A 22,814-nucleotide genomic window follows, 5' to 3' on the forward strand; every position below is an offset into this window, starting at 1 on the left:
CGCACCGGGCCGCAGTCCTCTGAAATGCTCGATGAGCTCGATGGTTTTTCAGTGACCCTGCCCACCCATACTATCCAACCCCCTTTCAACCGCACCATTCCTCTGCCCAACTTCTCCCTGCTCCTCGACTCTCCTATTCGTCTCCTCCAACTGCCTCCCAAGTTCATCGAGCGCACTCTGAATCCGTACTTGCTCAGCAGCAACCTCTTTCAACCTCCTCTGAATCTCGACTTTTCTACTCTCAGCCTTTCTTTTGCCTAGCTCGGCCTGTTCTTTCAGTTCTCTGAGACGAGCTACACCTGCTGCAAGTGTAGGTATTGGCGTTGTTTTATCTGGTTGGCGTGGTCGTTGCGCTTCTCGTTCCTGGCGTCTTCGCTCTTCTTTGCTGAGGTGGCTGAAGCCGGCGCCGTGGCGGGTTTGTGCGGCCATGTATGCGTGTTCGGCGCTTGCGTCGGAGGCTTCGCTGGAGGAGTTGTCGCTTGCGTCGGAGTCTGCATCAGCACCACCTTCGACGGCGTCGATTTGTTTCCGTATGGCGGCTCTCTCTGCGCTTGAATCGAGTCTCATGCTCATGTTTATCCTATTCTTGTTCTTCTTCTGTCCCAGCGTCTCATCTTCAACGAATTGCTCGAAGCCTTCTGCTATGTCTTCATCTTCGGGCAGGAGCCGTGTATATTCCAGCTCATTGTCGGCGCGATCTTTCTGTAAATATGTGCTGACTTGCATACGGCTAGGCTTGAATTCGCCGTCACTATCGTAGGCCTCCAGACTGACATAGTCGTCGTTATTCTTGACACTTCTACCTCTTCCAGCTGTGATCGTAATTGCAGATGCCTGTGCTTCTTTCGCCAGACGCTCTCGTCGAGCTTTCTTTTCGGCTATTTCAGCTGCAGAGGGTATAGCGCCAGGTTTTGTGGCAGTGGCTCCAAATTTCGAGGCAATGTCTAGGGCTTGAGTTTGCGGCTGAATGAGCGCAAGGTCGTTGTCGTGGTCATCTTCGGCGCTTGAGACTTGCGCACTCAGGTCTTTGGGAGTATTTGGCGTGCTACCCTTTAGCTCGTCTAGGTAGGATTTCGAGTATGTCGGTCGTTCACCATCTCTGTCGCGATCTTCTCTCGACGTTTCCACGGCTCGGGACACAGCTAGTCGACTGGAATTCTGCGGCCTCCTCGCTGTTGACACATCGCTATCTCCTGCAATTACGTTGGCCACGCCTGGATCGAAAGATATGCGTAGTTTCGATTTCTGTTTTGGTGCTGTGGTTGGCTTCCTGACTACTGGACCGTTGTCTTCTGTGTCTGCATCTGCCACGCCGTCAGTAGACTGCTGAGCTATCCGGCTGTAAATCGTTGTGTCAGACCCATGCACTGTGAGCAGCCGTGGAGAAGGCATAGACTTACCATCTTGTGTGGACTTTGTAGTATCGTCGTCGCGCGGCTCCGAGGATGTAATTCGTTTTGGTTTGCGACGGGCGGCGAAGAGGGATGCCATGGCTGTAGAGTGTGTCCTTTGACTGGAGGTAATAATCAATCTGCAACTGGTACACTCTATGAAAGAGCGCAGAAGAAGTGATACGAATTGTCGTCGCAGTTGAAATCTCCGCCGGACAACTTTTCCGAACCCAAAAAGTTCAGTCTCATGTCTATTGCGGTCGCCAAACTGCAGTCTGCCTGTGTATATTTCGAACAGCCGATTTCGTGCAAGACCATAATACGACCACAGTGATTCCACTACTACTGCAATAGGTACTGGTTCTTCTTCACAGCCGCGACCATGCCTCAAGCTCAACCCGAACTCAAGAAGGTATGTGTCTCTGCTCCTACAATCACTTTACACGTATAGAAAAGCTGACATTTGCTTAGTATATGGAAAAGAGACTGTTTGTACAATTAAATGGGAACCGAAAAGTGATTGGTGTACTGAGAGGGTACGACGTGAGTATTGACTTTTTGATTACAGCGATGCGAACCAAGTAAGCTGACTATACCTGCGCAGGTCTTCTTGAATATCGTACTAGATGACGCGGTTGAAGAGAAGGCAAGCGGTGACAGACAGAGACTGGGTATGGTCGTGATCAGGGGGAACTCGGTGGTCATGCTCGAGGCTCTGGAGAGAATGGGCGACGATCGAAGACATTGAGCGTACCTTAGCGAGCACAAAAGCATACGATGGAAATACTACCTTCCAAAATGATGAATTGCAAGACTGTTTGCGACAGGGGTATCATGCTACGAAATGATAGAAGAAGGAACCTTTATGGCTTAGGACTCTCGTCCGCCCACCGCTTCTTCTTGAGCCTCCTTCCGAATCTCGACCGTTCTACCTCCTCTACCGGTTGCACGTCCCAATCCGGTGTCGCGCTTTTCGACAACTCTTCCGTCTTTGGCAGTTTCGTGCCCTTCGCCATCGAAGTAGCGTTAGTGTTCGGAAACTGCTCAGAAGAAAACCTTGCAGAAGACCTCAGGCACTTCTATTGCCCTGGGTCAGGTTCGGATATCGATGCTCGACCGATTTTTAGCTTCACCTTCAATGATCCGGACTGCGAAGGACGTTGACTCGGGGGTGGTGTTGGTGTTGCTGATACAGGCGGCGTTCTTGCATGGGAGACAGATACTTTCTTGTTCGTCAACTTCAGTGTCAGGCCACTGCTTTTCACTGCCTGTTTTGGACCAGACGTTGCTGGACGTGGTAGTGTTGCAGCATCGGTCGCCTTTTGCGGTTGCCAGACTTCCCTCGCTTTGGTCCTCACCGAATCGCTTCGGCGGAATGTCAGTTTACCATTGCCTATGTACTCGCATCGCCAGTAGTGTGGTAATGCAATGGCAAACCGTGCTTCTTCATGTTTCTCGTATAGCATTTGACAGAATTCAAGCGTTGCCCTAACGTCTTCGTATCCCGCATCCGGATGACAGAGACTTTGCCACAGTGCTTTTTTGAGTACCAAGTTGTCTGCTAGCTCGACTTTTAACGCCTTGAGTGCTCCGTCGATACTCGTTCGGCGTTCCGCATCTGCTATTGGCGCAGCTACCGGTGCAGCATCGACCGTCAAGTCGTTCAGTACTTCGGGTGCTGCAGCGACGATAGGTTTCCTAGACCCTAGCCCCAGAGCTTTCCGTGCGAGCGCTTTACCGAATGCTTGTCTCATTCTCTGTCGAATGTAGGGCGATCCGACCGTAGTCATGCCGTGCACGAAATTGTGCAGCAAGCGATCCATCTGAAAAGCTTCTGCTGCAAGCATCTCATATGCTGTGCATCGTAGCATGTCGTAATTTCCTGGTCGAGCATATTGCAGAAAATGCATTGGCGTAAAATGCCTAATTCCCGCCCTTGATAATCGGGCCTGACACTCGAGTGCTGTTCGAGAATATAGATTCTGGTATGAACTGGTCCACTCATCCATGCGTCGGTATCGGTCAATCTCATCGAGAGCCTGCCTCTCTTCTTGCTGTTTGTTGCCCCACACAATCTGTTCGGCTAAGGTCATCATTCTAAGGTCATCCTCAGCTGGTGGCTCCGGTTTAGCAATGATGACACTGGTGAATCCTTTCAATAGACTCAACACAAAGTAAGCATCCGAGTAATCGTTCTGAGAGTTGTCGTTGAATTTTAGCTTGTCAAACAAGAACTTCCTTACTTCGTCCGGAGCATGTCCCCGTTCGTCCCTGACCCTGGAAATTGCTTCAAGGATGGCACACTGTACTCGGTAAGATAGCTGGTCCGAAAAGTCATTCGGCCGCGCCATGATTGCGTCGCCTTCTTTGACACAATACAGCGTCTCGTACGCCTTCTTGAGATGGAACAATCCAATCATTCCGATATCTTTCTCAGAGGACGCGTGTTTGACCATTAGTTCTGCCGCAGTTCGCCGGATCCCATGAAAGTAGCGATTGTCCATCATTGTCCGAACCAGAATAGACGATATCAGTCGACTGGCCGAGTACATCCCAATCGACTGAAGTGAAAAAAGCTGAGCATCAACATCTTTGTCTTGCTGCAATTGGGAAACAAACATTGGCCCCGGCAAGAAAGGACTGACTTTCGCAATCCATTCAAAGTCTGCATCTACTCGGATCCATTCGTACGATTCAGTGTTCATACGCGCCTCATCTTCGGCCGACCACTCGCTGATTTGCCAATCTGCCATTTCATCATCCTCCTGCAACACATCGCCCAAGCAATACAAGAGCGGTTCTTGCTCTTCGTCACCTTCCACTCGAGGTGCGTTTTTGGCTCGCTGTTTCTTGCTCCGTTTCAGTCTTTTGTACTTTGTGTTGTATGGCACCTCAATCTTTTGGTTCGCCTCTTTGATCTGAACAATATGCTCGTAGGGTGTGCCATCTGCTTCGTGTATCCGTATCGTCATCGGTCCAGTGAACAAATTTTGTGGCTCATTTGCCCAGACGCCATTGAACTCTTCTCGAACATCACGCATGAAGTTGTCGGCCTCCAATTCTTTAGCCAGCGCATTCTCTGCTAATCCTTGTCGTATCGTCATTTCAACCACTAATCTCTTCTTGTTGAATTTTTGTGCGATAGTAAATGTGGGGGTTCCTGCGCCTTTGACCCATTGGTTGACGAAGTCGTCAATCGGCGCGTGTAAGACCTTCTCGGTCATTTTGCAAAACTCTTGAGTTGGCAGGAGATTGTCCTTTAAATCCTCCATCCGAGCTCTGCTCATGAATTTTCCGATATTCGCCCCCATCTTATGTGAGCCGTGCTCTTTCTTGATCCTGTTGTCGAGGATGAAAAGTACAAGAGGCGCTTTGAGGGCGAGGAAGTCGTACTCGGCTGGATCGACGTGCAAAATCCGTCCCATATCCCAGATCGAAGGTCTTTCATGATCAAGTTCGCACACTTGATCTGCCACTGTTTTCATGCGCCAGCGATGCTCGTTGTTGCCACACAGCTCTTTCATAAAGAGCTCTGCAAGGAACAGTGCTGATCCAACCACGACCCAGGTGTCTTCGGGCTGTTTAGGAACAATCTGAATGCCTAGCCATTGTGTGGTTATTGTCTGTATCAACAACCTCGTGACTTCTTGCTGCGGATCGATGATCGATTCAGGATAAAGCATTCTACTGCTGCAGACCACTAATCCAGCAAATGATGCAGGCCGGTCAGGATGATCTTCCACGAAACAGTATGAGAATGATTGATAAGGATATGGAGCATACTGTGATGCGTAGTGATCAAGGGCGTCCGTTGTAGGCAAGCACGTGTATTCTACTTCCGCTTTCTTCCCTGGGAGACAATAGGCCATAATTGGAGCAGCGTTTTCTCCTAGCATCTCAATTTGCTTGGCTTCTCGAAGTGTGGCCAGGTCAACCTCCTCAAAAGGCCCGATCGCGAAACCGATATGCTGCGCAGACACATCTCGCGAGATAGAGTAAGAGACTGTTCGCTTTGTAGGATCACTCTTACTAACCACGTCGTCAGTGATTTCTCCAGGACATACATATACCATCTCTTTGGCCTCGAATGGCTCTATCTCAGATTTGGAGGTCGAGTCTTGTGCGGATTCACCAGAAATCTGTCGCAGTGCATCTCCAACCGTCCGTGGTCCTGTGATAGATATCTCCCACGTACAGCGATAATACAGGGAGTCGATACATGGGAATAGGCATGAGGCTCGGCCTGGAAGGAAACCTCCTCGAGTGTAAACATGTGGCCATCTGCCGCTTCCAGGAGGTCCAACGGAAAAATGTAAGGCATCTCGAGTGTGGATAGTGACGAAGTCGAACTGAACTTCTAGTTTCGTGTATTTAGATACTGCCGCATCCTCCAATCCTTCAGCAGCTTCCGCTTCGGTTTGTGCATTTCCTGTCACTTTGGATGATTTTACACCAGTTGCAGTTTGTACCACAAACTCTGGATTCTCTACGATCTTCAGGTCGGAAGGTAAGAAGATCACAAGTTCTGGATCAGGAGGAGCTTGAAAAGATCCACGCAACTTCTCCTCGATGATATGATGCTGATTCACAGATCCATCCAGGTGGAGGTTCAACGTATCGCATGGATCCGCATAGACAATATTGTCCGGCTTTAATTTATTGACCGTGATGTTTCTGATTCGGCATTGTCGCGCATTGAGTACAATGGCCTTCAAATCGGTGTATTCAGGAAAGATGGTTAATTGAGTCGAGCCCTTGATACGTTGGTCGAATCCAATATCCAAGTCAACTTTCTGGTTAATTAGAGTATAAGGCTTAGTTCGAACGATTGGTGAGGCATTGTCGGCGCCGTCGACCTCCATGCTGAGGACAGGATCATATCATTATTGTATGCAAGATGCGATTTCACGGAACGAGCGTGATCTTGTGTAACCAGTGAGATGCGATGCGTTTGAAAAGTTGCAAATGGAAGTTGTAAATTGTAATCGTGGTTCGTGACAGGCTGTGGCATTCCAGGAAACCGCGAGGCATTCTTCAGACAATTTATTCCGTTCGAGGCAGTCCCGTCACGTGAGATGAAACTTTATGGCTAGAAACAGCTGCACCAAGCTTGACGCGAAATGTTGCTTCGAGGTCTCCTTTTCAGTCGAGCTTTACCTCAGCGTCACTCAGATGTTCGATCCAAGGCATAGAGCTCTTACTGCCCACTGTCTACATCTATCGTTGTCATGAAGAAATAGTTTCATATTGCGGTCTCGTTGTTCGGCCTCGGAAGATGTCCAAAGGTACTACAGACCCTGCAACGAAAGAGTAAACCTGCAAGACGCTGATAGAGGTAGTCGACCCACTAAGTGTTGACGCCTTGCAAAATCTCAAATTCTACAAGTACTCGAGTGTTGATAAATCTCCTCTATCAAAGTACATTTTGCAACATTATGTATGTTACATACCGCAGCACTTCAGAATCTATATGCTGACGCCATCTAGTGGAATGGCTGTGTCAAGTTGTTGCCCTTGTGGCTGGCACCCAACTTGGTGACACTACTTGGCTTCCTATGCATCCTTATCAATATTGTGTTCGTTGGTATATTTATACCGGATTTAGAGGGGCCGGTATGTGCTCTTTCACTGCATTGGCGTATTGGTACTGAGCTTCCTTCCTCAACAGGCACCAAAATGGTTGTACTATAGTTTTGCAGCTGGAGTTTGGGCATATTCTACCATGGACAACATCGATGGCAAACAGGCTCGACGTACTGGCTCTTCAAGTCCTCTAGGGGAATTATTCGAGTAAGTAGTGCTGCCCCATGAAGGTGTTCGAATTGCTAACCGAATTTCAGCCATGGCATTGATTCTCTCAACTGCACACTCGCCAGCTTGCTAGGTACGGCAGCTATGGCAGCTGGTCCGACAAAACTTGGTGCTTTCATTGCACTATGTCCATGCTTGGCGATGTTCTTTTCAACCTGGGAAACATACCACACTCACACCCTGTACCTTGGATATTTCAACGGGCCCACAGAAGGTCTGCTGATCGCATCGATGATTATGATCGCTTCAGGGTATTTCGGCCCTCAAATCTGGGATCTACGACTGGTCGAATTGATCGGCTTTCCCGTACTGGTCGGATCCTGGAACCTTCGTGACCTGTGGGTGCCAATTATCCTGGTTGCCTTCTTCGTCGCCCACTTGCCTGGATGCGTATACCATGTTGTTGACGCACGAAGGAACGCCGACCTGCCAGTATTGCCTGTCTTTCTGGAATGGTTGCCAATGCTCATCTATACGGGAAGCATAGCTGCCTGGCTTGGATCTGATGACAGTCACCTCCTCCAAGACAACCATCTTACGCTCTTCTGCTTAACATTGTCGCTCGTTTTTGGCCGTCTGACAACAAAGATCATCCTCCACCACCTGACTCGACAGCCATTCCCCTACTGGACCATTTTACTGTTGCCACTCGTTGGTGGTGCAGTCCTTGCCAATCTTTCTCGGCTTGGTATTGACCCTGTTAGCCCAGATTTCGAGTATTTGTACCTTCAGGCATACTTCGTGTTTGCCCTCGTTGTGTATGGCAATTGGGCCTGGCGGGTTATCGGTAGCATTTGCAGATTCTTGGATATAAACTGCCTAACCATCAAGCACAAGACCAAGAAGGCTGCCTGAACGTTGCTGCTTCTCACGACAAACACATCGGTGTCTGATCAGGAGGTCCAGTTGGAGCAGTAGACGAGCCGATGCGTCGATCTATTGTGGCTCTTCGTCTCTGAAGTTCTCCTGCAGGCTCTTCACGTCGAAACCAATCAGCTCGGCTTTCTGAACAATAGCTCGAGCTTTGCCTTCAACAGGAGCATCGATCATCTTGCCATCGAGGGCCCAGGCACCTTTACCTTGCTCCTCAGCTTTCTTCTGAGCAATGGTGATCCTCACTGCCCATTCAACCTCTTTTGACGAGGGGCTGAAGATTTTCTCCACAGTCTTGACCTGGCTAGGATGGATGCATTGCTTGCCATTGTAGCCCATTCTCTTGCCTTGTTCGGCCTCCTCTTGAAGTGCTTCCTGGTCAGCTTCCGACTTGAATGCAGTGGTCACCAGGTCGATTATCGAGGGCAGGTTGTAGGCTCGAGCATGGGTAGCAATCATCTGTCGAGCATACAGAAATTCACTAAGTGACGGAGTCCTGGTGATGGACATGTCAAGCGCAAAGTCCTCGGCCGCGAAGGTCAAGCCAGATAGGAGATGAGGTGTAGCCTTGCATATATCGTTCAGGTTGGATAAAGATTTAGCAGATTCGATCAAAGCTATGATGGAGATCGGATTGGTAAACTCCTTGGATCTAGTGTGCGCTATAACATCGCTGATGAAGGTCAAATCGGAAGGTGATTCTACCTTGGGAACGACCAAGGTTGTCAGGTTTGATGATTTCAGAAGCTCTTCCAGGTCCTGCAAAGCCAGACCAGACCCAACAGCATTTATACGCACGGCTCTTTCTTTTACCGCATCCGGACTTGGTTTGTCCAGTTCCTTTCGTACCAGCGCTCTGGCTTCGGCTTTCCGCTGTGGTGTCACTGAATCTTCGAGATCGTACGCAACGCAGTCGACTGCTAGTGTCTGAGAGAGGATCAGTTCAAGGTTACATGTGTGCTAGAGATTAGATGGCTTCATCAAGCCTGTAAAGACGCGTAGTGACTCACCCTGGACTTATCGAGGAACTTCTGCGAAGAACCAGGCACTGAGTAACATTAATACTACAACGCGTTGCTGCTTTGAAAGCTTACCATAGAGCATAGCTCTTCGCAGGACGTTCTTGGCTGCCATATCTAAGAGCTGGACTAGCAAGCTGATATCAAGCAGTATTTACGTAGAGCCTAAAGCGGTAGCTGCAGATGTCCAAGCAAAAGCTATAGATATGCGACTTGATAATCGTTGATGTGAAGCTTGCGTTACATCTGCTATTCGCTTCACCTCGGTCAACCAGCTCCGCGATCGGATCGACACACATTTGCGCGAAGGTACGCGTCCCCCATATCGCCAACGCGCTTTCCTTGCTCTGAGAGCTGTGCAAGCGGAGTTTGAGAGAGCACGCTTGTTTGTTCTGTTGAAGCTGTTGCCTATCTACTGCTTGTGGCCTGTTTAGCTTCTGATATTTTACCAGTGCGCTATAAGCCACAGAAGGCGCTAGAGGTGTGACTTGCGATATCCATTAAATCCTCGTCGCTGAGACGCAGGTGCACAGTGTCAGTAGAGCAGAGGGGGTCGCAACATGCGTATGTATGCGAAAGTTAATCGGTCGGTGTAGAGACTAGCAAGTGGCTGTGGATGAAGCAATTTCACTTGCACTGACTGATGCTACTTCGCTATATTTACAGAAAGCACTGACAACAAATGTCTCCCCAAAATGGCGTTGATCCTCAGGAAAGCAGAAAAGCTGCGGAGCTGATACAAGTCAGTGCAACTATTGACCTCGATTTTTCTCGCAATCTTTAATGACATCAGTAGAGGTCATATAGAGGATATCGTACTCGGCGCGAGCTCAAAGGCCATGGCCTCGATCCCACGAGCAAATGGCTAGAGGTGAGAACACCTGTACCTAGTAACTCTGTTCGACTCTGACCTTAAGAGACTATTCGAGACGCGCAGTACCACCAAGTGACAAAGCCTAGAAGCCCAGAGCAAACCAACGCAGCGAGCCAGAAGTGGCATACTGTGACAAGTATAGCTCGTCATGCAGGTGCAGACGATTCCTCCTCGTCCGATGTCTCAATATCTGAAGCCTCGGATTCGGCGCCGGAGGAGGCAGATGGGAGGTCCAAAGATGAACAGATCAAGCGCGATCAGCGGAAAGCCATGGCTAAAGAGAAACGTAAAAGAACCGCCAAGATGATGGATCTACAGTACTTTCTGGAAATGGTTGACCAGAAACATCGCTACGGCTCGAGTTTGAGGAAGTATCATGCCGTTTGGAAGACACAAGATACCAATCAGAACTTTTTCTACTGGCTTGACCATGGTGAAGGCAAGGACTTCGAGCTCGAAGAGTGCTCTAGAGCTCGCCTGGAAAGAGAGCAGGTGCGATATCTCTCAAGAGAAGAACGTCAAGATTACCTGGTCAAAATTGATAAAAAAGGCAGGCTGATCTGGGCTAAGAATGGCGAGCCAGTATGGACGAAGGACGAATTGTATCGAGACAGTGTGAGAGGTATTGTGCCCGTCAAAGACAAGAGTCCCATCTGGAGGGAACACACGACGCGTGAAGGCGAGGTTGATTCTAGCTCAGGCAGCGATTCGGACACGGACGATGAAGACCAAGAAACCGAAGAGCAAAAAAGTGGTCTCGAAGGCGAGCGATACGTCAATGAGGATTTCCATCGCGCCAGAGGTCCTGCCAAGCTCAAGCATGTCAGTGCTGCTGTGCTTTTCAACCATATGGTCCGTCAAAGTCTCAAAAAGGGCCACAAATGGATATTTGTAGCAGACGTTAGCTTTCACCTGTACATTGGCTACAAGCAATCTGGTGCCTTTCAACACTCCTCGTTCCTGCATGGATCTCGCATTCTTGCGGCTGGCCTCATCAAGGTCAAACGCGGTCAGTTACGCAGACTGTCCCCGCTCAGTGGGCATTATCGACCTCCTGCTGCTAACTTCCGCGCTTTCGTTCACAGTCTGGAAGATGCTGGATGTGACATGTCACATGTGTCGATTTCAAGAAGCTATGCAATTCTCGTAGGCATGGAGGGATATGTCAAAACCCGGAAACGGATCAAGAAAGCAGAGAAAGCCGTAGGATACCAATTTGACAAGGCAGTACGACCTGAGAAGTTGAAGGCTGAGGAAGAGGCCGAGCAAGACAAATCTCAGAGTGCTAGAAAGGAGAGAGAATACCTCGAACAACAACGCCAGAACAATTCCCCAGAGAAAACAGCCAAGCGATCAAGCCACAACTTGTCTAAACGCTTATCCATTGCCTGGGGTCGATTGACTGGCAGGACTGCATCCAGCGATCACGACTCGACCGGAGTGACTGAAGAAAGAGGTACGCCTGGTACAGGGCCCGAGGATGGAGTCCCAGCACCAGAAGGGCGTCGACACATGGAACCGACGAAGTGATCTTGTGTAACATGGTAATTTGCGCTTACAGATCGGTGCTGACGCTTTGCTATCTCTGGACATGCAAACGGAAGTGCAAGCACCCGTAACTGCATAATCACCGGTTTCATCGAGCTTCGATAAGCCATTGTAGCTGCTTATCCGGGCTGCTCAGCATTGTGTACCTGCGTCCGCCCGTGCATCACGAATACACTATCGTCTGCCGGATAGCTACGTTCTCATCGCCAGCCGACTTCACCGCACCGAGAAGTGAGACTCGAATCGCGACAAATTCAATCCTGAGGCGAACATCCGCCGGCAATACCAGTATCAACTTGAGCTACAATACGAGTTTTTCTTCACAAGTGATGTCAATTGGTTCCGATGAACTTGAAACTTGCTTCCATCCCTGCAGCTAGCTTGGCTCTATCTGGGATCTGCCTGGGATGCCGCATGTGGGACCAAGGAAGATCCTGGCTCGCATCGCCAAACCTTCTTTTACCGCCTTGGAAATGACGATAGATCTTGGCTCTCTCTCCAGCCACCTCGTTTACAACTACTTACTGGAACTTCAATACTGTTCCTGCCCAGAAGGCGGCAACACTTTTCAAACCAGCGTGTGCCACAACCTGGAAAACGTGTACTCAAACCTTCGAGCATGAATTAAGTTTCGTGCTGAATCTTGATTCAACATCGCAGGCCAGCATCCACTGCTCGTCCTTACTTTCCTTGCGACTGGCTGTTTCAATCTGTAGCTGTGGCTCGAGGCAACTCTTTCGGCTCAGGTGCCGCCAGTTCATCACCCAAGCCACACCATGTGCCGGAACCCTGCTAGACGGGCTCCAGAAGATCAACTTGCAACGTCAAAGGATGCGACGCTCTCTCTTTTGCCCACCATCTTGTGGCCTGTGCAAGACTGGAGCACACTTTCATTCTGCTGGTTTTGGAACTGGTTGTGCAGAAGTTCGTCCTGCTGCTGACCGTCTTCTCTTCCAACGTTGTGGCTTCCAGGCCAGCTAGTCAGACACTTTTAGCAACACGACCCCAGATGTGACCAGGTTCTGTTTCACCATCCTGCCAAGGGGCATCCCAGCACTTGCATCTGCTTCTTGCCGCAAACCGATGTCTCTACCGATTTCACGTTCGACCTTCGATCTCTTTCAACGACGTGCTCCATCTTCCGCTTTGTGCTTGTTTCTTACTCGACCCCACCTCGTACCCTGTCACACATCTGTTCCCGGTCGAGCACTTCATTGGAGCCGCACTACATCCTGCTTGTTGTCCTACCACAGCACATCCACCCAGATACTGCTAGGAGACATTTCCATCATGTCCATTGTGACGCAATGCCATTCAGCTTCTTCCAACTTCTGGTTCAGCCACAATGAGGCAGGGCCCCTGCAACCTGTCTGTGCTACGACGCGCTGAACAAGCTCCTCTCACACAATGTCTCCATGGTAACTCGACGCTCTGTGACAGTGACGTATGTAGTAGACCTTGACGGAAGGACTCTCTTTCGAGCTTCAAGAACCCTCGCATCCCAAGAGCTTTCCACTCCCAAAGACCTCTTTGATACTCTATCACGCTTACACAGAACACTACCAATCTGTATTTTGTACTATTAGCATTTCTTTAGTAATACTGCGAATGATTTCCTGTATACTGATATAAGTTTGTTGATGACCGATAATCCACGTTCATCAGCTTCCTACGCCTACTACTCCTTCCCACCAACACCAAGTCGAGCATCCGAGACACCACCACCGCGCCAGTCAACTTCGCGCTCCAAGAAAACCACACCCTCAACTTCACGCTCCTACAAAAGCACCAAGGACAGCATGGCTCCATCACCAGCAGCCGGAGCAACTCGCTCCCAAGAACCCTCTACACCAACAAGACAAGGCAAGAGCCCACAATCCTCATCTACCCAGAAACTTAGCTCATCAAAACCAGCGCAACAACAAGCATCAAGTGGCACACCCAAGTCCGCGACGAGAAAACCGCCGAAGCTTGGAGCCTCAAAGTCGACGCCGAAGAAGCCGACTGAGGAGGAGACTCCCAAGCCAGCGGAGAAATCTGACGAGAAGTCCCAGTCGAAACCTGAGGAGTCTGAGAAGACTGAGGGCGAAGGCGAGGATGAGGGCCAAGGTCAGGGTATTGGGCTGAAGGACAATGATCCGGAGCCGGATGTTTCTGGCAAGCAGCCGGGCAACGATACTGGTGCTGAGGAGACGTCTGTGGCTGATACTTCTGAGCTTGAGTCGCAGGCACCTGAGCCGGAGGCTGATGATGATGATGATGATGATGACGATGACGCGGAGGAGGAGACTGAGGAGACGGTCACTGGCGCTCGAGATACAGCTGATGATGCTGCTGAGCAGGCAACTGAAACCGCTACCAAGGCCGCTGAAGATGAAGGCACAGAGGAGGAGGAAGATGAGGAGGAAGACAACCAGCAGACCGAGACTGAAGGTGGCGCAGAAGGTGATGATGAAGCCGACAACAAGGGTGGTGCGCTTGGTGGTCTCAAGTCAACAGCTGGTGGACTTGGCAAAGGTGTCACTGGCACAGTTGGAAAAGCTGGTGGTAACGTCAAGGACACTGTCTCTGGAACAGCTGATAAGGCTGCGGAAGGTGACGCTACTGGTGCTGCGACCGGAGCTGGCGAGGGTCTAAAGCAGGCTGCCGAAGATGCTGCTGGTGACGTCAAGGACACTGGTGAGGAAGCTACCGAAGATGTCAAAGATACTGCCGAAGGTGCGAAGGACGATGTTCAAGACACCGCTGAGGATGTTGCCAGTGGAGACCCAGAGCAGGTTGCCAAGGGCGCACAAGAGAAGGGTGAACGCGACGCAGGCGAGCTGAAGGAGACCGCCGAAGATACAGCCGATGGCGTCAAGGATACAGCAGAGGAGACCGCCGAAACTGGTCAAGACGCAGCCGAGAACGCTAAGGAAACTGGCGAGAAGGCTGCTCAGGGTGATGCTGCTGGTGCTGCTGAGGGCGTCAAGGACACTGCTGACGATGCGGTGGGTGACGTCACTGACCAGGTTCAGGACTTGTCGCTGCTGAAGGGTCTCAAGGTTGGTGAGAATGGCAACATCTCCGATAAGGATGGCAACGTTATTGGCAAGCTCACCGAAGGCGAGCCAGAAGATCTTGAAGGCTACGAGGTCGGTGATGAAGGAGAGATCCTTGACGAGGATGGCGACGTTGTTGGACGATGCGATCTTGCACAGAAGGAGGCCGACGATGTTAAGGACAAGACCGACGATGCTGCAGCTGAAGCCAAGGACACCACCGAGGACGCTGAAGACAAGGTCGATGAGACCGCTGAAGATGCTGAAGATCAGGTTGAGGATGTTGAGGATCAGGCTGAAGATGCTGCCGAAGAAGCTAAGACCTACATGCCTGATATCGGTGTGCTTAAGGGTCTTGAAGTCCAAGAGAACGGAGACATACTCGACAAAGAGGGCAACGTCCTCGGCAAGCTCGACGAAGGTGACCCCAGTGACCTTGTTGGCATGACTCTCAACGAAGAAGGCGAAATCCTTGATGAGGACGGTGACGTCGTCGGTCGAGCTGTCACTGTGCCACAGCCCATCAAGGAGGAAGCTGAAGAAGCTGCTCCAGAGTTACCTGGTCTTGACGCTCTCGACGGCTTGAAGGTCGACGAAGACGGCGCCATCAAGGATGATCAAGGCAACAAGCTCGGTCAAATCACCGAAGGCGACCCTGCTGACCTTGCTGGACTTACCGTCAACAAAGACGGCGAAGTACTTGATGAAGATGGTGATGTCATTGGCCGTGCTGAGATCGCACCTGAAGCAGCTGAAGCTCTGAAGGATCAGGTCGATGGTGCCAAGGAAGAAGCTGAGCAAATCTCTGCCGAAGCCGAGCGTGTCAAGGACCTTGAAGAGCAACTAAAGCCTAACCTCGATATTGTCGAGGGTCGCAAACTCAACAAGAAGGGCAATATCATCGATGATGAAGGCGAGATCCTAGCCAAGTTAGTTGAGGGTGATGCCAAGCAATGCGCAGGCAAGATTCCTAACGAGAACGGTGAGATCCTCGACGATGATGGAAATGTCATTGGCAAGGTCGAAGTTGTCACAGGTGAAGCCGCCGAGCAAGCAATGGAGGAAGCTCACCCGGAGCTTGTCGAACAGCTTGAAGAGGCTCAAAAGGCTGCCGAAGAAGCCAAAGAAAAGGGTGAAGATGCTCAAGAGAAAGGCGAGGAAGCCCAGGAAACTGGCGAAGACGCTGATGAGCATGCAGGCACTGCTGAAGACAAAGCTGAAGAGGCTGCCGCCAAGGCTGAGGATGCCAAGGAGGAGGCTGAGAAGAAGGTCGATTTCTCCCAGCTTGAGGGTCTCAAGGTCAACAAGAAAGGTGAAGTCGTCAATGAGGATGGTGAAGCTATCGCCAAGCTTGCTGAAGGGTTTGACCTGGACGCTGTTCGAGGCAAGAAGATTGGCGAGAACGGTGAGATCAAAGACGCTGATGGCAACGTCATTGGCAAGGTCGACTTCCTGCCTGATGCTGTCAAGGAAGGTCTGGTCGAGATGATCGAAGAGGCCAAGCCTGATGAAGAAGACGAAGAGGATGAGGAGGATCTGTCAGTGCTCGAAGGCTTGAAGGTCAACAAGAAGGGCCTTGTGCTGGACGAGGACGGTGAGGAGATTGCCCACCTTGTCGATGGTGAGCTTGAACAATGTGCAGGCAAGAAGCTCAACGACAAGGGTGAGGTCCTTGACAAGAAGGGCAAAGTCATTGGCAAGGTTGAGATGACCACCAAGCAAGAAGAGCAGCCCGAGGAAGAAGCAGAAGATGCTGCTGCCGAAGATGAGGGTCTGCCACCACTATCGATTCTCGAAGGTCTCAAGGTCAACAAACAAGGCAAGCTCGTCGACAGGGACGGCAAAGTTGTCGGTGAACTCATTGAAGGTGATGCCAAGAAACTCTGGAAGAGTGGCAACACGTGTGACGACCAAGGTCAATTCTGGGATGGCCGAGGCAGAGTCATTGGCAAAGCTAAGACACTTCCAAAAGAGGATGATGATGTCGAAGCTGAGTTTGCTGGTCTTGAAGGTCTTGTTGTCGTTGCTGATGGCTTCGTTGAGGATGAGAATGGCAACCGAGTCGGCAAGCTCACCGAGGGTGATGCCAAGCGCCTGGTCGGTCGATCTGTCGATGAAGATGGTGATGTGATTGACAAGAAGGGCAACGTTGTTGGCCACGCTGAACGATATGAGGAGCCCGAAGCTGAGCCCGAACCAGAGCCAGAAGCAATTGATCTCTCCGAGCTTAAAGGTCTCAAACCCAACAAGCAAGGCAATGTCATCGGCCCTGATGGTGTACCAATCGGTCGTGTTGTTGAGGGCAACGTCAAAGAACTTGCAGGACGAAGCATTGACGGCCAAGGTCAAATCTGGAACGATCGCGGTGAAGTCATTGGTCGCTGCGAGCTGATCCCACCTGGTGAGCGAGAAGCTAAACCCGAAGGACCTTTCGCTGGTCTGGAAGGTGTGGTTGTTCGTTCCGATGGTCTTGTCGCAGATCACGAGGACAATGTCGTTGGTAAGGTTGTTGAAGGTGATGTGAAGAAACTTGTCGGTCGACCTGTGGATGAGGATGGTGACATCATTGACAAATTTGGCAACGTCAAGGGTCATGCTGAGCCATACGAGATTCCAGAAGAAGAGGAGGAAGCTCCTGAGGATCTGTCTGCACTTGCTGGAAAGACTGTTAACAAGCAGGGCAAGGTTGTCGACCAACAAGGAAACATCTTCGGTGAAGTCGTCGAGGGTGATCCAAAGAAACTTGTTGGCTGCAAGGTTGATGGTCAAGGCCAGATCTGGTCTAATGACGGTAAGGTTATCGGCAAGGCAGGTCTGATCCAAGGTGGTGATGACGGCCGTGCTGAAGGCCCGTTCTCTAACTTCGAGAGCACCGAAGTCACCAAAGACGGATATGTGGTCAATCCAGCTGGAGACATCATCGGTCGAATCACAGAAGGTGATGTCAAGAAGCTCGTTGGACGTCATGTTGATGACGATGGCGATATCACCGACAAGAACGGTAATGTCATCGGCCACGCAGAACGCTGGGAGCCAGAACAGAAGGAACGTGAGGTCAACCCCATGTCTGGTCTTCGTGTCAACAGAGAAGGTGAAGTTCGTGACAAGAATGGCGACCTCATTGGTCGACTTACTGCTGGCAATCTTCCTCACTGCATCGGCAAGGAGATCAACGACAACGGTGATGTGATTGACCAAGATGGTAACAAGGTCGGTGAGGTCACGCTTCTCGAAAACATTCCTCAAGAAGAAGAAGAGGAGGAGGAAGGCCCTACTGAAGAAGAACTCAAGGCTCAAGAGGAACGAGAAGTTGCCAAGAATATCGGAAACATCATCAACCAGACCATCGAGAAGATGGATCCGATATGCAAACAGATCACTGAGGTATGTGTCTTCCTGCCTCTCATTGTACCCATACTAACATATCGCGTCTTCAGCACATCGAAAAAGCAGACAGAACACCAAAGGAAGAGCTAGACGAAGAGAAGCTCGTCGACGACGTCAAGCCTCTGATCGAAGAAGGCAACAAGATTCTCGGAGAGTGCAATGGTGCTATTCGGGGTCTCGATCCAGATGGTCACATCGCTGCTCAAGCCAAGGCACGTGCTGCTTCTGGTGAAGCTTCGCCCGAGGAGCACCGCGTTGCCGAAGGTCTGAAGGAGCTTACAACAAGAATTGTCACGACTGTCGACAATGCCAAGAAGAGACTTCAGGACATGCCTCATGCAAAGAAGAAGCTGAACCCACTTTGGGGTCTGCTCACCGAGCCATTGTTCCAGATTTTGGCTGCTGTCGGTCTGCTGCTCAGCGGTGTCCTGGGACTGGTGGGCAAGCTGTTGAACGGTCTCGGCCTTGGTGGTCTCGTCAATGGCATCCTAGGTGGACTGGGTATTGACAAGCTGCTCGGTGGTATGGGTCTGGGCTCGATTGGTGAAGCTCTGGGCTTTGGTGGTGGAAAGAAGAAGAAATAGATGCATGATCATTATATCTCATGCAGAGGATAATGGTTGATTGCATGCGTTCGGGATCCAGGAATTGCCCCTTAATTTGTTCTAGGAGTTGCATGGCTGGGACGGGACATTGTTTTTGCGGGCGGGAAAAATGCCTGTGTGAGTATTTGTGTTATAATATCATGAATTTCATTGTTCTGAAAAGTAACTAGCACATCTGTACTTGTCTATTATGTGAGCCGTGATGTTGCATCAATACCTTGTTTTATCTCACAGCTCTTTCCGCATTCCAGCTTTCGTACTCTGCTAGCATTTGTGTCGTGATCGACCTTGGCGTCCTTTTGATGGCCTCGAAGATGTCCTCTGCTAAGATGTCACGTCGAATTGTCTGGTCCGAGCTGAACGCGATTTCACCAGCTAACTGGCAAATCGCAACGACCTCAGCGCCTGACAGATCCTCGGTGGCCAGGACATACTCTCCAATCTTGTCTCGTGCCTTGTCGCTCAACTTGAGTGTTCTGCGGAACTGTTCCAGGAAAATGGCTTTTCTTGTCTCTGGATCGGGTGGACCGATATACACCACGTTATCGAATCTGCCCGGCCGCATCAGCGCTGGATCTATAGTCTGCGGCTTGTTCGTCGCTGCAACGACAAACACATCCTTGAGTTCCTCGAAGCCATCCATTTCATTTAGCAAGGTCGTTAGCACGTTCAACATGCTACTATCGTTAGCCCTTCGAGCAATCGCATCAATTTCGTCGAAGAAGATAATACAGGGGCTCGCAGCTCTTGCTTTTCGGAAGACTTCCCGTGTTGCACGTTCTGACTCCCCGACGTACATAGATATCAGCTCGGCACCCTTAACCGCGAGGAAATTGTAGTCTGATTCTGTGGCTAGAGCTTTTACCAGCATTGTTTTTGAGCATCCAGGAGGGCCATATAGGAGAATACCTTTCTTTTGTGGGATGTTGTATGATTTGAGCTCTTGAGGATACCTAAGTGGCCACTCAACAGCATTGCGTAGACGCTCTTTGAAGATCTCTTGACCACCAATATCCGACCATTTTACATTAGGCTTCTCGAGAAAGACTTGTTGCAGGGCAGATGGGCGAATGTGAGTCAGAGCTCTGACGAGGTGGTCTATGGTTGTTGGTGGACGTCCTACCGAGCCATTGTTCTGATCATGATCACTATGCGAATGTGCCTGATCGTTGGGTACGTCTTGAGTTGCTGAGGGTGTCGTCGAGTTGTCAGTGGCTGACTCTGTCTCCGCGTCTCCGTCGATGATAGATTCCACCTCACCAAGCAGTCGTGAAAGATCATCTCCTACGTAACCATGTGTTTTTTGTGCTGCTTCGCGTAGTAGGTCTTCATCCAGCAATCCATTGTTGAGCAGGGAGAGTATTTCATGCCGCTGACTGGCATCGGGAATTGACACTTCTATCTCATGCTTGAAGGCACTACCGGTTCGCAAGAAGCTCTGTAGGTCATTCGGATCTCGTATTTCAGCCACTATCAGCGTCGTCGGCGAGCAAGCATTAAAGACTTCCTCCAGTGTCGATGCATCGAGTTGGCTGAGCTTGCCTCTGATGTTAATGTGTACCAGCTGTGACGCGCTGAGGTTTGCCACTTTTGATCCCGAGCCTTTCCATGTCACAATATCTGCCCAATTATGCTCTGCTTCGAGTGCTTTCCTTAACAACGATTTACCAGTGCCCGCAGGACCGTATAAGAGGATGCCAGTCGCCTGTTGGAGTGGTGAGTGGTGTCTTCGAGATTTCGCTTTCGTGCCTCTTTCCGAGATATGGTGTGCGATCCGCCTGAGTTGCTCTTTCTGTTTTTGTAGGCCACCAATACTCTCAAAAGTGATCGGTGCTGCTGGCCTCTCTGTTTCGGCACCGATACGTACCTGCGATATACTCGTAGCTTTGTAGACTGTCTTCACAGGTCCCACTATCTCAAAGTCCTTCCGCTGTCTTCCAGCAACAATAGTGACCTTCTGTAGAGGCGCCATGTACCTGTAATTTTCAGCAAGGGCGTCCACTGCAAGTAACTCCCAGAGCAGTTTCTTGTCAAAGTCGAACACGTCTAGTGGCCGTAAGTGTACAACGGTAGTGTCGTCTTGAAGCTCATCCGCAATTTTGGTGACCACAATCTCATTGCCTAGCTTAATCTCACAGCGATCTTGCAACCATTTTGAAATACCAATAACTCCGTCCTTTAGATCTGATTTAGTAGTCAACCAGGAGATCGCAACAGCTTCCAGATCTCCTCCTAGGTTAGAAATTCTACATGGCGAACCATTTTTCAATTTCAGATTAAGCATTTGTGTTGCGGACACGAACACGAGAATAGGCTCTTTTTCTGCCTCAGAGGGCCGACAGCGAAGGGTAGTCATGACATCTGTTAGAGGGTTCGCGTCGAGAGAATTTGACTTGATGCAAGGGTAAAGTCGTGTTGACGATATGTACAAGCAGTGGCTCGGTGGATAGAGTCTAGATATGTGTTTGAATAAAATTTCAAGTTTCCACGAAGCACGAGGAGTAATGTCAAATACTCACACAGAACGTAGGTGCAGATTCCAGGCACACTTTGATGCGAGCATTACCAGGTGAGCATAAGTCTGGCGGCTTACAGCGCAATATCTACTCATTTGTTCAAGTTGATGATACCCTCGAGCCAGACGGTAAGGATACGGTGGTTCACAGATGAGGGTCGAAAACGGCAGGTATCGCCGAAGCAGTACTTTCCCAGCCACGCAGGCCACGGTCAGACCGTTTCAGCAGATCAAAGAAAGTGATTGAATTACTTTCACATCCAACTACGGCAAACGAAACACGATGCTCTTATGATGCTACCGTTGAAATGTAGAAAGCGCTTTAGAGACCCTCAACCACTGGCTTCTTCGCACTACGTGTGACCCGCTTCGATATGCTGCTGGTATCCGCACCCTTGTCACGCCCGGTCGAGCCTTCTGAACCATCGAGGGTCCCTGACTCTTCAAATTCGTGTTGCTGATCGTCGTCATCTTCATGTCTAGGGGCTGGACTCGTGGGTCTCTTCTCAGCCATTTCCTGCACCATCTTGGTAGTCTCGGCCTGCACACCATTCCAGGCACCACAGCTCTGACACCTCCACCTTCCCAATTCTTCCAGAGTCTTGACACCTGGCGGTGCCTGTCCATTAACCAATCGACAATTTTGACAGAGTAGAGCTAACCTGTTCTTTGCTTGCGCTTCGTCCTCACCTAGCATAACGTCCAGTATTCTGTCATACCAATGAGAAGTATGCTCGTATGCGGCTCGTGACGGAGGCGCCTGCGAGAAGGCGTTCGGGGCAAAGCCAGGCTCTTCTATAGTTACAGGACTTTGCATAAGACCCTGTGCAGTGGGCAGTGACTGAGTATCGTTCGGTGTGTGAGGACGGCCGGAGATCTGAATTGGAGGACTACGACGCTGGATATTTGCGGTTGGTGGAGGAGGGAGACCGGTTCTCTGAACTGGTGTCTGTGGTCTTGTGTCTTTCGTCTTGCCCTTCGTACCTTGCTTTGGGGCCTCATCCCTGGGTTGCGACGGTGGTGCTCCGCCATACTTTTGTAGCAACTCTTGTGTGCTATCGTACTTGGTAGCTTTCTTCAGTTGGGCAATCTTTTCCTCCCGTTCCTTCTGCAATCGGTCCACGTGAGATTGTTGCCTCGCTATCGACCAGCCAGAGATAGCCGTAATAGCTTGTCTGACTCCATATATCAACAGCGGAGCACCCACCAAACCTCCATAATGTGGTACAGTCCAGTCTTGAGGACCAATAACCAAAACAAGGATGAGTACTGAGATCAAGTAGGCTATGCTTGTGTATAGGGTCCAGAGTGCTTTCGCTCGTCGGCTTCGAGATCGTGTCTTGTCGAGGCTTACTGAGGCCGAGCTGATCTGACCAGAGAGCTTGGCAAGAGCCTTCTCGAATGAGGCAGCAGAGGAGTCGGACTGTGTAGATTAGTTGGGAGTGCTTCTATCAAGTTCTTGATTACCTTACCCTCCATAGCCACGACATGACCGCTGGTCAAGTCTGACTCTGCTACGATCCGCTACTATTGTGGACCAAAGGAACCTAGCGACCAGCTTGCCCAGTAAAGACGAAGACGCTCACACGACAAAATGAAGAAAATGGTTAGGGCTGTTACGTCGCTTGCAATTCGAACGCTGCCAGTGTGACGTGTTTTCGCGTGGGCCCCACCAGGCTTCTTCAGGCACGCGATGTCCGGCTCCGTTTAGTGGCTCCTCAGGCGTGTTTCAAGCTCTATTTTAGATTCA

General features: G+C 50.3%; 10 protein-coding genes across 10 annotated transcripts; 4 read left to right on the top strand and 6 right to left on the bottom strand.

Annotated features, from left to right (window-relative positions):
• Positions 1 to 48: 48 nt before the first annotated feature.
• On the bottom strand, positions 49 to 1,491 carry LTR64_001653 (uncharacterized protein; the record flags this gene model as incomplete). Its single annotated transcript, XM_064896032.1, has 2 exons — positions 49 to 1,331; positions 1,401 to 1,491. The coding sequence occupies 2 exons, from the start codon at positions 1,489 to 1,491 to the stop codon at positions 49 to 51; spliced, it is 1,374 nt and encodes a 457-aa protein (XP_064758719.1).
• Positions 1,492 to 1,773: 282 nt separating this feature from the next.
• SMG1 (Serine/threonine-protein kinase smg1) lies at positions 1,774 to 2,139 on the top strand (the record flags this gene model as incomplete). Its single annotated transcript, XM_064896033.1, has 3 exons — positions 1,774 to 1,803; positions 1,863 to 1,934; positions 1,996 to 2,139. 3 exons carry the CDS (start codon positions 1,774 to 1,776, stop codon positions 2,137 to 2,139), a joined length of 246 nt encoding a protein of 81 aa, XP_064758720.1.
• A 115-nt stretch (positions 2,140 to 2,254) lies between these two features.
• Positions 2,255 to 2,407, bottom strand: LTR64_001655 (uncharacterized protein; the record flags this gene model as incomplete). Its single annotated transcript, XM_064896034.1, has 1 exon — positions 2,255 to 2,407. One exon carries the CDS (start codon positions 2,405 to 2,407, stop codon positions 2,255 to 2,257), a length of 153 nt encoding a protein of 50 aa, XP_064758721.1.
• A 63-nt stretch (positions 2,408 to 2,470) lies between these two features.
• On the bottom strand, positions 2,471 to 6,253 carry taf2 (Transcription initiation factor TFIID subunit 2; the record flags this gene model as incomplete). The annotated part of the gene is made up of 1 exon (XM_064896035.1): positions 2,471 to 6,253. The coding sequence occupies one exon, from the start codon at positions 6,251 to 6,253 to the stop codon at positions 2,471 to 2,473; it is 3,783 nt and encodes a 1,260-aa protein (XP_064758722.1).
• Positions 6,254 to 7,113: 860 nt separating this feature from the next.
• LTR64_001657 (uncharacterized protein) lies at positions 7,114 to 8,057 on the top strand (the record flags this gene model as incomplete). Its single annotated transcript, XM_064896036.1, has 2 exons — positions 7,114 to 7,181; positions 7,232 to 8,057. The coding sequence occupies 2 exons, from the start codon at positions 7,114 to 7,116 to the stop codon at positions 8,055 to 8,057; spliced, it is 894 nt and encodes a 297-aa protein (XP_064758723.1).
• Positions 8,058 to 8,138: 81 nt separating this feature from the next.
• LTR64_001658 (uncharacterized protein) lies at positions 8,139 to 9,209 on the bottom strand (the record flags this gene model as incomplete). The annotated part of the gene is made up of 3 exons (XM_064896037.1): positions 8,139 to 9,002; positions 9,086 to 9,123; positions 9,170 to 9,209. 3 exons carry the CDS (start codon positions 9,207 to 9,209, stop codon positions 8,139 to 8,141), a joined length of 942 nt encoding a protein of 313 aa, XP_064758724.1.
• A 567-nt stretch (positions 9,210 to 9,776) lies between these two features.
• Positions 9,777 to 11,498, top strand: LTR64_001659 (uncharacterized protein; the record flags this gene model as incomplete). The annotated part of the gene is made up of 3 exons (XM_064896038.1): positions 9,777 to 9,836; positions 9,891 to 9,965; positions 10,032 to 11,498. 3 exons carry the CDS (start codon positions 9,777 to 9,779, stop codon positions 11,496 to 11,498), a joined length of 1,602 nt encoding a protein of 533 aa, XP_064758725.1.
• A 1,817-nt stretch (positions 11,499 to 13,315) lies between these two features.
• On the top strand, positions 13,316 to 18,528 carry LTR64_001660 (uncharacterized protein; the record flags this gene model as incomplete). The annotated part of the gene is made up of 2 exons (XM_064896039.1): positions 13,316 to 17,941; positions 17,995 to 18,528. The coding sequence occupies 2 exons, from the start codon at positions 13,316 to 13,318 to the stop codon at positions 18,526 to 18,528; spliced, it is 5,160 nt and encodes a 1,719-aa protein (XP_064758726.1).
• Positions 18,529 to 18,772: 244 nt separating this feature from the next.
• On the bottom strand, positions 18,773 to 20,905 carry AFG2 (AAA+-type ATPase; the record flags this gene model as incomplete). Its single annotated transcript, XM_064896040.1, has 1 exon — positions 18,773 to 20,905. One exon carries the CDS (start codon positions 20,903 to 20,905, stop codon positions 18,773 to 18,775), a length of 2,133 nt encoding a protein of 710 aa, XP_064758727.1.
• A 481-nt stretch (positions 20,906 to 21,386) lies between these two features.
• Positions 21,387 to 22,554, bottom strand: LTR64_001662 (uncharacterized protein; the record flags this gene model as incomplete). The annotated part of the gene is made up of 2 exons (XM_064896041.1): positions 21,387 to 22,487; positions 22,537 to 22,554. The coding sequence occupies 2 exons, from the start codon at positions 22,552 to 22,554 to the stop codon at positions 21,387 to 21,389; spliced, it is 1,119 nt and encodes a 372-aa protein (XP_064758728.1).
• Between the last annotated feature and the right edge of the window lie 260 nt (positions 22,555 to 22,814).

This window comes from Lithohypha guttulata (genome assembly GCF_036872675.1).
Source record: "Lithohypha guttulata strain CCFEE 5908 chromosome Unknown scaffold_1, whole genome shotgun sequence".
Classification (NCBI taxonomy): Eukaryota; Fungi; Ascomycota; class Eurotiomycetes; order Chaetothyriales; family Trichomeriaceae; genus Lithohypha; species Lithohypha guttulata.